The following is a 16,238-nucleotide window of genomic DNA, read 5'->3' on the forward strand; positions in this document are numbered from 1 at the left end:
TACAAAAATTAATGAATACATAAATAAGTACAGATGAATTGTATTTATTTAAATTCTATTTATTTATTATGTTTTCATTAAATTATATTAATTTATTTTCAAATCAATCTGCACAAGTATTTGTCATTTATCACTATTTCTTTAGTCATATTTAGTCCTCCATAAACCTCAACCAAGTGTAACATTAAAACGTGTGTATATATATATATATATACATACATATGTAATTATGTATATATACATTTACTGTTGAGCAAATTGTTAGCTGTTTACAAACATGTGACCGCTAGGCGGCAGCAGCGACTCTGAATCCCAAGCTGACACCAACGAAGAAGAATAAACATAAACAGGAAGTTAGACGTTTTCCTTCTTCTAGTCGACCTAATAAGTTGTTTGTTTTGTATATTTCAGTGAAAATAACGAATTGAATTTATTTTAATCGTTTCCAGAGGAACTTCTGAGGCTTTTTTTCTCCATAACCTTCTGCTGTTTTGTGTTTTTATCGATCGTTTGTCTGTTATTCATGTCGGCTTCAGAGATGACGAACGCGCAGTTATTCCAGCAGGTGAGAAATAATATTTATGTTTTATATTCATCCAGTACAAATGCTAACGTTTCAGCACCAACATAATATTATTCAATGTATTACTTTGTTTTATTGTGTAAAGTAACGGAAATGATCAGATACATATATATACATATAAAGCAGTAAAAAGTACATGATTTCCTAATTATAAAGCAGTTAAAAGAACATTTCTCAGGTTCTAGACATTTGTTTTTATGAATAAATGTAGTTCGATGTGATTTAAAGAGTAATATATATCAATTTCTCAATAAACGGTGGCGTGGTCGTTCTGTATTCAGTTTAACAGGAGAGATATTTATGTCACTGTTTCAAGAGAACGAACACTTTAACACAAACACACTCCTGTAAAGTGAATGGATACAGAAGTTGTCCACATTGCGTTTAAAGCTATTGTTTATTCACAGTGTTGATAAACATAAACTTATGTTGACAATGTTTCCTGAGGGAATACATCAAGAGTGAAGTAGTCATTTATATAGACTTCTATACAACCAGAGGTGTCGCCCCTTGGTGGTCAGTAGAGAGAATGCAGCTTTAACACTTGAAGAATCGCGGGTGGTCTCCTGCTCTGATCCTCTTCAAACGTCTCCTGTCTCCTGCAGGTGGCGCTGCTGCGCTGGTTGTCCTCTCAGACCGACGAGGACCGGATGCTCTTGGCGGCGGTGACGGGCGTCCAGGTCGGCAGGGAGCTGCTTAACCGCTTCACCGGACAGGACAAAGTGGACGCCTACAAGGTGAGTCTGAACACTACCACTTTAGTCCACAGGGGGCGCCAGAACCAACACTATCACTTTAGTCCTCAGGGGGTGCGATAACCAACGCAATGTTAAACCTCCTTGTCGTAACTAAAAAAGAAAGCGCTCTGATTGGTTGAGCATGCAGAATGAATGACGGCTCTCTTTAACTCCTCAGAGCGAGTGCGTCCTGAGCATCTCAGAGTTCCTCCGTCAGAACCCTGGCGCCTCGCCGGCCGACGTCAGCGCCGAGGTGGAGAAGAGAGTTCTGGTGTTCGCCGCTCGGGTCAAAGCTCTGGAGACGGCACCGATCTTCTGAACAAATCACTCCACAACGTGACGTTCCTCACACTGCGTGTGGGCTTATTGTGAATATAAATATCGTGTTGATTTAAAACTCTTAATTTTCTCTGTGGCAGTATATTAGTAGTTTCAGATCCACAGCTTCCCTCAGAGGAGATCTGATGTGTTCCTGCACAAAAACCGTATAAAGTGCTTTATTTGTTGTCATGAGGTGAAACTCTATGTTCCTGAGTGTCATAAAGCTGTGTGTTGAAATAAACCCCTCCACAATAAAATACATATTTCATGGACTCTAAGATGTTTTTATAATAATAATAATAATTCATATATAGGCAGATATGAATAATTCAATTACATTTATTTTCTGTAGTCCAATATCACGAATGACAAACTCTACTTAGAGGGCTTTACAATCTGTACACATTGACATCCCTGACCTTTGACCTTACATCAGATCAGGAAAAACTCAAGAAATAGAAAAATAATATTCAGGGTTAAAAGGTAAGAAACCTTCAGGAGAGCAAGAAAGGAGGATCCCTGATGCAACCTGATGAACAACATATGTCATATCAACAGATGAACTGAGTTACATAAATATTCAATGAATATGTCAGAAATTATGAATAATTAGCCTTATTAATTAATTAGGGCCATTGGGAAGGAGACCAGGTATAGGCCAGAGGCTGGATGCAGGAAGCAGGGGCAAGGACCCAGGACCAGCTCCAGACGCAGCCAGGTCCAATGGACACTATGAGACGTGAAGTCACAAAGACTCCCGGGAGGAAGCAGAGTTAATGTGTGAAGGAGAGATGAAAATTCATCCATAAGTAGAGAGAGAAGAGGAAAGAGGTGATCAGTGCATCCTAAAACGTCTCCCGGCAGCCTATAAGCCTATAGCAGCATCTCTAGGGCTGGACCAGGGCTCTGTGCCCTATGTCTGGTGCTTGGTCCTCTGTGATGGATAGGGATATTCTATTCTATCATCCATCTATTAATCCCTGGAGTTATCCTCAGTGTTAAAAAAAACAGCCTGCAACAATTTTACAATATAAGAAAACAATTATATAATATGAACTAACAAAACAATAGTGCAAAAATGTAACCAAACATACAAACAAACAACAGTGGTATAGTTGATTTGTATATTTATTATATACAATATATAATATAATATATATATATATATATATATATATATATATATCCATAAGTCTTATTTCAGTGGGCAGGAATGAAAACAATATTTTACAGACTTGTATTTGGCAGTGTTGCGTGTTCACAATTGTATAATGTAATATAAGTAATTTAAGTGGCACTTAAATGTCTCTTATTATGGTACTTTTGTAGTTCGACTATGTTGAGGAAATGTTACATTCTGTATTATTGTTGTTCTTAGTTTGTACTCTAGGTTGAATGCACTTATTGTAAGTCGCTTTGAATAAAAGCGTCTGCTAAATGACATACTCGGCGTTTCTCAATATGCGTACTTGTGCAGACTTCTCTGTACTTGTGTTCTCGTGGACTCGTGAAATGTCATCAGTCTCAGCTCGGGTACATGTTCCAATTCAAAGTCCGCTTCTCGCAAAGCACGGTCAAAACACCCGGATGTGACTTGATCCTCCCACTTTCCGGAGGATGCATCAGAGGAGACTTGTGCGTACTTTGGCCAGCCGATATCCCAGAATGCATTTCATCAGCAACCTGAAACAATAGCGGAGAAGAAAATAAACAACTGACAGATTACTTTTTATAAATACTACTGTTGTTGAGTCACGGAATGTAATTTTACGATGTTTTCAGGCGATACGTTAGTAGTTTAAAAATCAAATCTGTGGAGGTTTGTTATGATTCAGCCTAATAAAGATCTGCGCCGTAGATTTGAGGTGCTGCTCGCTCACTGAGCTCCGCAGCGCCGCGCGGTCAGCGCGCTGTGTGGCCGACGAAAGCAGCCTGATCTCGGCAGGACTTTTTTAAATGCTCCGCTGGCTCTGATGTCTCCGTAGCGGTTAAACATGAGATATAATTCGGTTTGGAGGATCTAACGAGCACAAAGAGTTTATTATTTATTCACAGATAACGTTACATCAGTTTGACTGAGGGTTAAGATTCATAACTTAATATTTTAATTACATTTTAATGTTGAACTCATGGTGTATTTTTACTTTTGACCGAATTGTTTGCAATTACATGTGTAATATAACTATATATACATACAAATATCCATCCATCCATTATCAATACCGCTTCATCCTCATTAGGGTCGCGGGGGCTCTGGAGCCGATTCCAGCTGTCAGCATACAAATATATATATATATATATATATATATATATATATATATATATATATATATAAATATATATGTATGTATATAACATATTTACTATATATACATATTTATATATTATCTAAATATTTATAAACAATATATATAAATGTTTTTATTTCGTACACTATTAATACAATTATATTTGTATGATTATTTTATTTTTAATTGTGTGTATATAAATAGATATATATATATACACACACACATATATATATATTTCCATATACATAATTCAAAATAAAATAATTATATTTAAAGAATAATGAAAAAAGCAGGGTTGTCATATTTTGTTTAACTGTAAAAAATAATTTACAGTGAATAATTGGAGTAAACTCAGGAGCAAGAACAGCTGATGTGGTGACGTCATCAAGTAAGCGGCTGTTCCAATCGCAGAAAGACCGTCCTCCCGTCGTCCCGTCCTCCCGTCCTCCGGAGTCTGGACTCCCAAGACCAGACTCCCAAGTCCAGACTCCAAAAGAACACAAGTCTGTACTCAGTGTACTTTGAATTGAGAAACGCCGACTATTTTCTCTGCAGTACCCTGGTTGTCCACGCGCAGTCGCTGCTGCGCACTCTATGCGCGCTGCTGAAAATGCCCGGATGTTATTGTAGCTAGCTCTTTTAGCAAATCGGCTAGTCGCTGCGACGCCGCCGCCTCTCTCAGCTCCGGTCCGTCGACCCTCCGACTCTCCCCGGAAAGAGATACTCTGGGTTCGCCGTTGGCGACTCGATGTCGGCACTTCATCATGATAGAAGTTGACTAAGCGGCTCGTTGATTTATTTTCAGAGGGCTTATCGTTGATACTTTTGGCGGGGACCAGACCAACACAAACGGAGCTAAAAGAAGGCAGCTCGTTCCGAGAACAGGCCGCCGCCGTCATGGAGGACAAATCCTTCACTAAAGAGTTGGACCAGTGGATCGAACAGCTCAACGAGTGCAAGCAGCTCTCGGAAAACCAGGTCCGGACCCTCTGCGAGAAGGTGAGCGCCGACCCCGTCTGTCAGTAACCCCCCGATCGGATCCGTTTATCAGAGCGCTCCCCCCCTGCGGGTTCCATCGCAGGCTCCGTCGGCCTAGGCTAAAAATGCGGCTGCGGCTAATTTCTGGAGCGAACGACTCTGCGAGGCGGCTATTCTTTAGCCCCCGTTTCAACCCCCCCCCCCCCGAGTCGTTTTAAGATGATCGTCTGACTTTCTTTGTGTTTTTGAGATAGTTGTGCAGATTTATTTCATTAAATACGCACCGATATGTGACTGTTAGTCGCCAACCGTCGTCTCAAGTACACACAGGCCCGATAATTAACATATTGTTCCATCATTGCCAACAAATAGACGGCGCCTATTCTACCACCGGTTTATTAACATGGCTGCCCACAACACTAGGGATGAGAATTGATAAGATTTTAACGATTCCGATACCTTATCGATTCCTGCTTATCGATTCGATTCCTTATCGATTCTCTTATCGATTCTTTTGGGCAAGGGGTGAAAAAAAGAGCACAAACGGGTTTATTCACATTAATTTTCTTTTATATAATGCTGCACACACACAGTATGTACACATTTACTTTTTTTTAAATAAGCAAAAACATTTATACGATATTACTCTTGAACTTAAAATAAAACTTACATAACTTAAATAAAATGTATTCTGTTTAATTTAAACATGTTCCTAGAAATTACAGTGCTCCTTCCTTTTTTTTAAAGGGTATATGAACTGAGCTGCCAAAAATGAAACTAGCAGTGGCAAATACCAAGTGTGCACCATCAATTGTATGGATCATCAACAATTCTTGTGCAGAAAAATAAGCATGTCTGCTTTCTCCGGGAGGATACGCGATCTCTCAGGACTTATTGTGTCTCCAGCCGTGGAGAACACTCTCTCAGGTGGGGTGGAGGATGCCTGAACACAAAGATATGAGGAGGTGTACAAGACGTGCTGTAGCCTGAGACCCAGACGACCAGCCTCTGAACCCGTCTGACTGAACCTCATCAGCTAAATTGGATGGCAATGGAGATTATTTATATAGTGAAAGCTGGTTTACACAATGAAACAAATGGCACTAACAAAATCGCTGAATTTGCTGAGCTGACATAAAGCCACATTAAGAGGGGAGGCAAACACGACCTCTGCCTCAATGTAGGGTGACAATGGAAGATTCTGTAGCTAAGCTAGCGTAGCTATATGCTAAGTTTAATAATGGATTAAAAATCGATATGCTCAGTTTAATAATGGGTTAACACGATAACGCGAACGTTTGCTGATAACACACGCCCTCCAATAATTAATACCGTTACGATCAAACATTTCTCAAAACTGGACTTTCAATCCAAATGTGAAGTGATCAATAATGGGACCAATGCCGGAGCTCAAATGTGTGCTTCAAACGAAGGGACAGAAGATAACTTGATCGACTCCACACAATAAAGGCAAATGGCTTCACACAGTGAGTGGTTGTGATCACTTTGGAGGAGTTTACCTTGGACAGAAAGAGATGAAGCGCCGACGTTAGCTGAGCTGCTGCATCGAACACATGACATTCCTGTCATTTAATTCCACGCTGTGTTCAAATGCTTCTTCATATTAGTTGTATTTCCTCCCTTCGACGAAATAGATTTTTGACACACGTTACAAGTGGCGTAGTTGTCATTTTGTCGTGTGAAATAGAGCCAAACTTTAGAGCGCTTCTGCCTCGTTGCCATGTTTGCTGCAGTCTGAAGAAACTAAAAAAGTTTGCGCATGCGCAACGCCACAGAGGACCGTTAGCAGAACCGTTAAAGAATTTGGCTAACGATCCCAAACAATCGGTTCACTGGGAACCGGTTCTAAAACAGAACCGGTTCTCGATGCCCATCCCTACACAACACACATCAATACTCGACTAATATATATTCATATGTATATATAAAGGAGTGTGTAATGTATATTAGATGATGGCTATTAATAAGTATCAGTTGTGATTAGCACCGCGCCCTGTCTTTATTGATCATCCGTTTCATTACATAAACCGGACGAGCCTCTCGCGTCACTCGTCGACCGGTTGCATGTCCTCAGACCCGGGGAATAATGTCCTCACGCCCGCGGAACAATGGCGGAAACCCCGCGGGCACGTTGTGGTTGTTGAGTTTAATGAAGTAAACACTTCTTTAGTTCAGTGAAGAGGTGAAACTGTTAATAAGCACGAAAGGAATACAAAATAGTAATGCTAAGAGTTCATGTCTAGAAAAACAATATAATGAATGCTTAAACAATAATAATAATATTATGAATGCTTAAACATTATTATATAATGAATGTCTAAAACATTGTTATAATATAATGAATGTCTAAACATAATAATAACATAATGAGTGCTTAGACATAATAATAATATAATGAATGCTTAAACATAATAAATAATATAATGAATGTCTAAACATAATAATAATATAATGAATGCTTAGACATAATAATAATATAATTAATGCTTAAACATAATAAATAATATAATGAATGTCTAAAAATAAAAATTATATGATGAATGTCTAAACATAATAATAATAAATGTCTTAACATAATAATAATATAATGAATGCCAAAACATAATATTATAATGAATGCCGAAATATAATAATAATATATTGAATGTCTAAACATAATAATAACATAATAATTATAATGTCTGTCTGTCTGGGTAGTTTTCTAACCCAACTTCCTGTTTGTGTCCCTTCAGGCCAAGGAGCTCCTGACTAAGGAGTCCAACGTCCAGGAGGTGAGGTTTCCCACAATGCACCAGACACTTCCTGGTTGCATTCAGGTGTAATGTAGTAAAATGTAGTGTTGTTTATGAACTATATTAAATACAGATGATTCCACATGAATATAAAATATTTATTAGAGGTTAATTATTGTGTTTAACTTCCTGAAGCTCTGAGCTCATTGATAACTTCTTTAACACTGATGATGATTAGATGTTTAGCTAATGTTTACATACTAATATTCTTTAATCTGTGGACTGAGAAGACAAGCCGAAGTGTTTAGTGTTTACTGTGGAGCATCATGGTTTGTTTTCACTGTAAACAACTATATGAACTTCCATCTGGTGGTTTTATTGTGTCGCTCCACTTCCTGTTTATCCACAACACCCATCGGTCGTGTTCAAAGTTCTTCGTCTCCGGCGAGTAAATAAAAAATCCTTTTGTGAAAGTGTTTTTATATTCAGTGTACCGTGTTGTGTTCAGGGACTTGAATCTGAAATAATTTTACCTGATATTTGGCCTCCCTGCTGGAGTGCTCTGTAGGCTGACGTCTCTCCCTGCGCCTCAGGTGCGATGCCCGGTAACGGTGTGCGGCGACGTCCACGGTCAGTTCCACGACCTCATGGAGCTATTCAAGATCGGGGGGAAGTCGCCCGACACCAACTACCTGTTCATGGGCGACTACGTGGACCGAGGCTACTACTCCGTGGAGACGGTCTCGCTGCTCGTCACGCTAAAGGTGTGAGGGGGCACTGTGTGTGTGTGTGTGTGGGTGGGGGGTTGAGAGACACTGTTTGGAGAAAGGAGGGGTGAGACACTGGTGGGAAGAGGGTGAGCTAGACGGTGGGGTTGCGGAGGAGTGAGACACTGGGGGGGGGGGCAAGTGATACACTGTGTGGGGCAGGGGGATAGACACTGTGTGTCTGGGGCGGGGGGTGAAACACTGAATGTTGACTCTTAACGACTGTGTTGTTGTTGCTCAGGTCCGTTTCCAGGAGCGAGTCACTATCCTGCGAGGGAACCACGAGTCGCGGCAGATCACGCAGGTCTACGGCTTCTACGACGAGTGCCTGAGGAAGTACGGCAACGCCAACGTGTGGAAGTACTTCACTGACCTGTTCGACTACCTGCCCCTCACCGCGCTGGTGGATGGACAGGTGACCACAACAAGGCGTTGTTGATGATGTTGTTTGTTGTGCTCTGACTTCCTGTTGGTCATGATGACGTCTTTGTTTATTGTTCCAGATCTTCTGTCTCCATGGAGGTTTGTCTCCCTCCATCGACACTCTGGACCATATACGAGCTCTGGACCGTCTGCAGGAGGTTCCACATGAGGTACACACACACAGACACACACAGACACACATACACACACACAGACACACCCACAGAGACAAACTCGCACAGAAACACACACACAGAGACACACGCATATAAACACAGACAGACACACGTATGCACACACACACAGAAGTTGAGGATCCTGATGGATTATGGGTAAGCGCTAACACTGATCCTGTGTCTGTTAGGGTCCCATGTGTGACCTGCTGTGGTCCGACCCCGATGACCGTGGTGGGTGGGGCATCTCTCCCCGGGGTGCCGGCTACACCTTTGGACAAGACATCTCTGAAACCTTCAACCACGCCAACGGCCTCACTCTGGTGTCCCGCGCCCATCAGCTGGTCATGGAGGTGAGACACACACACACACACACACACAACTTGTGGTGTACTTGTCCTGCTAACGTGTACTTGTACATCCAGGGCTACAACTGGGGCCACGATAAGAACGTAGTGACCATCTTCAGTGCTCCGAACTACTGCTACCGCTGTGGAAACCAGGCGGCCATCATGGAACTGGATGACACTCTGAAATACTCTTTGTAAGTACAACATGCAGTAATGTGTGAGGCTTTTATTGTGAAAGGTAGAAACAGGAAGCGGTAGATCCGGTTGAAAAGAGCGGCTTTTAATATTCAAATGTTATTCACGCTACACATTAAAACACGTCATAGGTTGAGTTCAGGGTGTCCGCGGGGCATTAAAAAGTCTTAAAAAGTCTTAAATTGCTTTTCCTAAAAATAAGGCCTTAAAAAGTCTTAAATTGTCTTAAATTCAGATTGGATTGGTCTTACATTTTTTGGGTGTCATGTCATTACGAATATGAGGCAATCTGTTCCGCCAGGTCCGTATTTTGCTCCGGTTGCTCTGCGGTGTCTCTGGTGTCACCGGGGCCACGCCCCTCCTCTTAAAGGGGCCCCGCGTATTCTGTCCCATCAATCCCCTACAACGTGAAGCATCGGCTAGTTTAGAAAACATGGGGGATGCAAGTTCAACAACGGCTTGAAAAGAACGAGTGTTTCTGGTCACGGTCGGTGAAATGCTTCTGAAGCTGCGTTATGTGTCGCGAGACTTTCCAGCGGTGGAATCTCACGAGCAGAGCAAGAAGCACAGAGACTAGCGGAGGCCGCCAGCAGCCCGCGGGGCTAGCTGCTGCTCCGCCGCCAGCAACGACGTCAACGCTACAACGCTGGAGGTCACCGGAGGAAATCCAGCGCCGTGTAACAAAGAGCTCATCACCGAAGACCAACAGGGCGGCGCGTTCTTCATTCTGTTCCACGAGACTCTGGACCAGACCACCGCGAGCAGACAGCTGGACTTCATGTGCGCTATTGGTGAAATGACCAGGTCCAGTCAGGATCCTATAGAGCTCATGGGCCATGTCACCAGGACCTACTTCAGCACCTCAAAGTAAGTCTAACATAAATATATGTATTAACTATCCTCATGTATATGAGTATGTGTTTCATATAGTTAAGCTTTACTCATGTGTCAAGTTAATAACAGCTATGGATAGGCGCACTACACATTAATTAGACCAATTAAAAATAGTTTTAGAATGGTAGTAGAGTGGTGTTTACCTGTCAATATGTCTACATAGTGTTCACTAGGCTCAAGGGATGGCTGAAGTGGTGGTGTCATGAAGAGATGTCAGGCATGAGAATCCCTCACCTTTCGGCGAAATTCGCCGTTTTGAAACCAAAATAGGTGACTGGCGTGAATCGTGTAGATCCGAAGAGTTTTTGTTTTGGGGTAGGGGGGGGGGGTCAATTGGCCGGCCGGCGTTTATGAGATTGGAGTGGGACACGGAGAAAATGTGGAGTGGTGCTTTTCGCAATAGAACATCTTTGATGGGCACGTGTCGCGTCTCGGCCAATCAGCGTTCAGATGTCTTCAGCGTTTGGTGGTTTAGGTTAGCTTGAATGTTAGCCCGCTATCTGCTGCTGTCACGCTGCACGGTGAAGCGATCCTAACAAAGTACCCGTACGTTAAGAGCGATGTGCTTTAGCATATTTTTAGTATCGATACTTCATTAAAAGAGCGATCAGAGCGCACGCGCTGCTCCGTGTCGAGCTGTCTGCGCACACTACGCAGTGAGTGCCGTTAAGTGGCGGAATTTTCGGCTTTAAAAATTAAAAAAGATGCCAGAAGTGAAATGTTTAAGTTCAGTCTGTAAAGTTCTGTTTCTGTAACTCTCCAGCTGCTCATCCTGATGAACTCTGTATCATCAGGTCAGATACAGACTAACAGTCTCATAGTGATAATCAATGCTATGATGGCTCCATGTAGTTTCATTAATATCTTGTAGGCTAATACTAATATTACTGCCATTTGTTAAGTGTTGAAAAAGTTGGTAAAAAGTGAACCATACAGATATTTTATTTATTACTATTATAGATAAATATACCAGGATCGTATTTATGGTACTGTTTTATTGTATCAGTATCATGATATTTATGGCAGGTATGGCATAGATTAGAACATACGTGTCAAACTCATGGCCCGCGGGCCAAATGTGGCCCGTGACGGCATTCTTGTGTCCTTAAGATTCACTTGTTGGTTCATAATTGACTGTAAAAGGGAATATAAATAAATAGTTGTGTTGTGCATACTGTGATATTCTGAACACTCAGGTTCAAACTGCAACATCTTTTCATTAAATACATTTGAGAAGTTAAAAATATCCCTCGATTTAGGTCTCAGCTTGTCATTCAGGGGTGATAGTGCGTCCCAAAGCCAGACCAGTGGAGAACCACTGCCCAAACCAGTGGAGAACTACTGCCCAGACCAGTGGAGAACCACTGCCCAGACCAGTGGAGAACCACTACCCAGACCAGTGGAGAACCACCTGTCTCAACTGTGAAAAAGCTTTTAACAAAGTTAATGTAATAATGTTTGTTTGATCTTTGATAAAGTAATGTGGGTTAAAATAAATATAATTAAATAAAATAGATGTATTGTATAATATTAAATACATTTGCATATATAGTTATACATTTATATACGTACACCTAAATAAACAAACAAATGCAAAGACAGTTATTTAACAATATGTTCTGGAGTAGTTAGAATTATACCGTGTTAGTGACAACCGGCCCTTTGAGGGCAGCCATGAGGCGGATGTGGCCCTCGGTGAAAATGAGTTTGACACCCCTGGATTAGAAGATCGTGACAACCAGGTAGAGGCAGAACAGACTCAAGGAACAGACTCGAGGCTCAGCAGAGCACAAGACTTGAAGACTTGTTCACGCCAACAAAAAAAGGAAGTTGGCTCATGAATGACTATATTATATACAATATTACTATTATTATAGGGCCCACTGACTTGGTGTCAGAATGGAGGAACTATAGATTATCATACAACGTCCAACATCGATGTTCGTGGAAGTCACCAGCACCCCCCCCCCCCCCCCCCGCGCGCCTATCCTTCTCACCTTTTTCACCCCTGACCCGTTTTCATGCCTGGATGTGGTGACTGTTGTTTGGCTAATGTCTGCCTTTTCTTTATTTTTTCCAGGAGAATGGACCAAATGTCAACTGGAAGTTTTTGTATTCATACAGTTTGAAAAGGATTGTTTTCCTAGTATATTCACAAAAGCTCAGGAGGAGACATAAACCTGTGCACAAACATCCATCACATCGAGACATGAGAACTCTCACTCACTCACTCACACACACATACATTCTATTATGTAAATGAATTTTCATTTTAAAAGCAGCTGGAAATGTTATTTATGTTATTTTATAGATTTTTTTGTTCAAAAGGAACTATGTTGCACGTATTTTAAAAATATATTTACTTGATTTTATAGACATTTGTTCATGGGACCTAAATGTTCTGAAAATGTTGTATTAATAAATATAATTTACACCAGCAATGACATTTGTGTTATCCTTTTGCATTACACCATACTGTTAATTTTAAACAGACATCAGTGTGTTTACTTTGAATTAATTAATTTAGATTAATGTATATTTCCTTCGTACGTTAGGTCTTAAATTTTATTTAGACGTGGTCTTAAAAAGTCTTAAAGTCACTAATGACACTTCTTCCCGACACTTCTCCCCCCTTCAGCCTTCAGTTTGACCCCGCCCCCCGCCGCGGTGAGCCCCACGTGACTAGACGCACTCCCGACTACTTCCTGTGACTGTCCAAAGCCATCCCCTGTCAATCATCCACAAAGCTCCGCCCCCTCCCTGCTCATCTTGGATGGAAAGAAGATATTAATAATAATATTACCGTACCGGGGAGAATAGAAACAAACGATTGGCTGGTGAACCAAGATTTTAACAAGGCGAGAGAGAAGAGCGCCCCCTCTAGGCCTGTTTCCATATGCTGTCTTTAACGCTGTGCTTCTGGGGAGAAACAACTATGATCTGTTTTCTTTTTGTTTTTGTTTATCACATGTTTGAAATCGAGATAATAAAACTACCAACGTGGACCAAATGTGCCATATTCTGATCCTTTTACAACATGTTTATTTCTGTTTTCTTTTGTTGAGACGATCACCACACACCACACTCTTCTTCTTCTTCTCCTTCTTCATGGCATATGTGCTTTTTATTTTTTTCTGTTGCAAGAATAATTTTAACAACCAGGGAAAACAAAGTTTGCTTCAAGTAGTTGAGCTCCAGCTGCAGCTGCAGCCGGCGTCATCTTAGCCAATATATTACTGTAATTTGAATAAAGACAACAGACGTATGAAATAAAAATGTCCTATTGACAAACTACTGCCACGTATCAGTGTCTACGTCATGCAGACAGTTTATATACAATAACTGAAATATATACAGACAGAATATTAATAATACATTTTAAAAAATCATGTTATTAGTTTGGCAGTATTGGAGCTTTCATTTTGGCTTTTATAAAAATTATAAATAATATTCTTCCGTTTCGGGACAATATTTTACTTGTAATCCTACTAATCATAAATATACTCTTAATACAGCTTTGAGTTGGGATATATATATAAATTAAAGCGCGGAAACGGCTCAGTCTGGACGTTACTTCAGTTCAACTCTCGTGAGAACTTCCGCGAAGCCAGTTAGCCTCGCGGTGGCTGATGGGACTTCGCTACTCGATAGTCGTTTGAGCAGCAGACGGGCCGCAGTCAGCCGGTTAAAAGTTGTTTAAAGGTGTGTGAGTCTCGTGCTGTCGAAGTAAAGGTCGTCCACTTACTTACCTGTTGGACACCTGTACCGCCATTTTCTCTAGCGAGCTCTCGTTAGCTTTGTTCAGCTAATGACAGCTAGCACAATAAGCTAAACACATTAGCTTCAGCGACCGGAAGCGTTTATAAAACTTGCTTCACTTTTATTAAACTGTGACGATCAGTAAAACAGTAGAGAATATATGACATATTAATGTAGTAATATGACTAATGATATGATAATAATATCGTAATATTATTGATATTATGGACTTGTATTTTCATCTGATTTAACTGAAGTGTTCCAGTTCACGACCTGAAGAAGGGAGGAACAATTCCTCTTGACTTCTCTCAGCTTTGATTCTCTCTCTCTCTCTCTCGCTCTCTCTCTATATATATATATCATTATCACCCATTATGAGCTGTTTAACTTCCTAACAAGCTGTGAGCTCATATTAAGACTTCATTAATGCAAAGAATGACTGTGAAAATAATATCTTTTATTTACTTTTTTTGAAGAAAACAGGTATAACATTTAATATTTCTGAATATTTACTTTTGGTATTTTTAACGTTAAAGCATGAACACGTTCTCGTAGAGTATGTGACCGTCAACTAAATGTTCTGTAACTTTTAAAGTAACCAGGGTGCTACTCGCCAAGAGGAAGATGCTGGTGAGAAGGAAGAAGTGTGTCCTCTGATCTGAATGGCCGATGTGGTTCTGCACTATGGTCCTGGATCTGCTGCTGGACTCGGTCTGTTGGAGAGGACCGAGAAGCTCCTGGAGTCTTTCCCCTGCAGGACTCCGCCGGTCTTCTCTCCGTGGTTCACCGACCGCCACCCGCCCATCAGGCCGGCCAGACCGGCTCCCGTCATCGTCTGGCCTGCCGGTTCCCGCGTCGACCGGCCGCGGGAACCAGAAGTTCCTCGCCCCGCTGCCGACAGGTGTCGTGACACGCCACCGCCTGGAAACCCACCGAAACCCGAAGATGAGACGGGACACAAAGATGGCGTCCCCCCCGCCACGGACTCGCCGCTCAAGCGCTCGTGGAGCGTGTTCTTTCAGAGAGGAGGTCTGCAGGCGGAGACGCTATCCAAACCGTTCCGGCACGCGGTCTCGGTGCACCGGCTCCACCTGCACCAGAGGGCCAAGTGGGTGATCGGGAAGCAGAACTGTGGGGGGGCCAGAGACATCGAGCAGGTCGGTGGATCAACACCTCTTTTGTTGTTATTATTATCACTCTCCTGACCACCAGGGGACGACTCCTCTGGTTGTATAGAATTCTATGCTTTATGTGTTAAAGTCGGTCTCCCTCCCCCTCACCTCCCCCTCCCCCTCACCTGTCCGTCCCCCTCACCTCCCCCTCCCCCTCATCTGTCCCTCCCCCTCATCTGTCCGTCCCCCTCACCTCCTCCCCCTCATCTGTCCGTCCCCTCACCTGTCCTCCCCTCATCTGTCCGTCCCCTCATCTGTCCGTCCCCTCACCTCCCTCCCCTCATCTGTCCGTCCCCCTCACCTCCCCCTCCCCCTCATCTGTCCGTCCCCCTCACCTGTCCGTCCCCTGCAGGTGTGGCGTAATCTGAGCCGGTGCTCCCGGAGCTCCGACCTGCCGACGTGCAACGCTACCATCCGACGTGACCGGGCTGAGGTCTGGGTGTTCTGTGACGTGGGCCGATCGGAGCAGGTGGGCCGCTTCCTGAACAAGGAGCTGCAGCTGTCGGGGGGAATCGAACTGTCGGTCCACGGCCGGGGGAACGTCTTCAGCTTGTAGACGGAGACCAACACATCCAATATACGTCCTCATTAATATGAGTGAGTCACAGCTACTGGGTAGCATGCTGGTCCCAGTACACCACTGTGTCTTAAAGGAACAGTAGCGCTGTTTAACGGCGCGGTGGTATGAAGTACTACGACAGTAGATGGAGCAGAGTACTGCTGTCGACCTATTTTAGACACTGAACAAATCAGCTTAATTGTTGTCTTTATTTATAATGTGTTCATTTCTTAACCATAACCTCATTGACCTTTTATAGAAATATACTTCTGTGTTTGTATAT

General features: G+C 42.4%; 2 protein-coding genes across 5 annotated transcripts; both read left to right on the plus strand.

Moving 5' to 3' along the window:
- Positions 1-4,600: 4,600 nt before the first annotated feature.
- On the plus strand, positions 4,601-14,978 carry LOC130196398 (serine/threonine-protein phosphatase 2A catalytic subunit beta isoform). Of its 4 annotated transcripts, XR_008832241.1 has the most exons (10): positions 4,601-4,931; positions 7,664-7,702; positions 8,257-8,427; positions 8,672-8,845; positions 8,934-9,023; positions 9,218-9,379; positions 9,452-9,570; positions 10,108-10,438; positions 10,629-10,735; positions 12,546-12,906. XR_008832241.1 is itself a non-coding variant. In XM_056418492.1 (8 exons), exons 1-8 carry the CDS (start codon positions 4,830-4,832, stop codon positions 14,884-14,886), a joined length of 924 nt encoding a protein of 307 aa, XP_056274467.1. In that variant the 5' UTR covers positions 4,601-4,829; the 3' UTR covers positions 14,887-14,978. The 4 variants fall into 4 exon arrangements, 2 of the variants coding, with proteins under 2 accessions (XP_056274467.1, XP_056274466.1); XR_008832240.1 differs by lacking the exon at positions 10,629-10,735; XM_056418492.1 differs by lacking the exons at positions 10,108-10,438; positions 10,629-10,735; positions 12,546-12,906 and adding an exon at positions 14,820-14,978.
- On the plus strand, positions 14,887-15,952 carry zgc:101664 (uncharacterized protein LOC450064 homolog). The gene is made up of 2 exons (XM_056417913.1): positions 14,887-15,381; positions 15,749-15,952. The coding sequence occupies exons 1-2, from the start codon at positions 14,887-14,889 to the stop codon at positions 15,950-15,952; spliced, it is 699 nt and encodes a 232-aa protein (XP_056273888.1).
- The last annotated feature ends 286 nt before the right edge of the window (positions 15,953-16,238 follow it).

Source organism: Pseudoliparis swirei, chromosome 7 (assembly GCF_029220125.1).
Source record: "Pseudoliparis swirei isolate HS2019 ecotype Mariana Trench chromosome 7, NWPU_hadal_v1, whole genome shotgun sequence".
Classification (NCBI taxonomy): domain Eukaryota; kingdom Metazoa; phylum Chordata; class Actinopteri; order Perciformes; family Liparidae; genus Pseudoliparis; species Pseudoliparis swirei.

Bases quoted from the DNA above. Each gene is read 5' to 3' on its own strand.
- zgc:101664 (XM_056417913.1), top strand. From the start codon at position 14,887: ATGGCCGATGTGGTTCTGCACTATGGTCCTGGATCTGCTGCTGGACTC. The intron at 15,382-15,748 runs GTCGGTGGATCA...CGTCCCCTGCAG, and splicing joins GGGCCAGAGACATCGAGCAG to GTGTGGCGTAATCTGAGCCG.
- LOC130196398 (XM_056418491.1), top strand. From the start codon at position 4,830: ATGGAGGACAAATCCTTCACTAAAGAGTTGGACCAGTGGATCGAACAG. The intron at 9,024-9,217 runs GTACACACACAC...TGTGTCTGTTAG, and splicing joins TGCAGGAGGTTCCACATGAG to GGTCCCATGTGTGACCTGCT. The intron at 9,571-13,103 runs GTAAGTACAACA...TCCCCCCTTCAG, and splicing joins GACACTCTGAAATACTCTTT to CCTTCAGTTTGACCCCGCCC.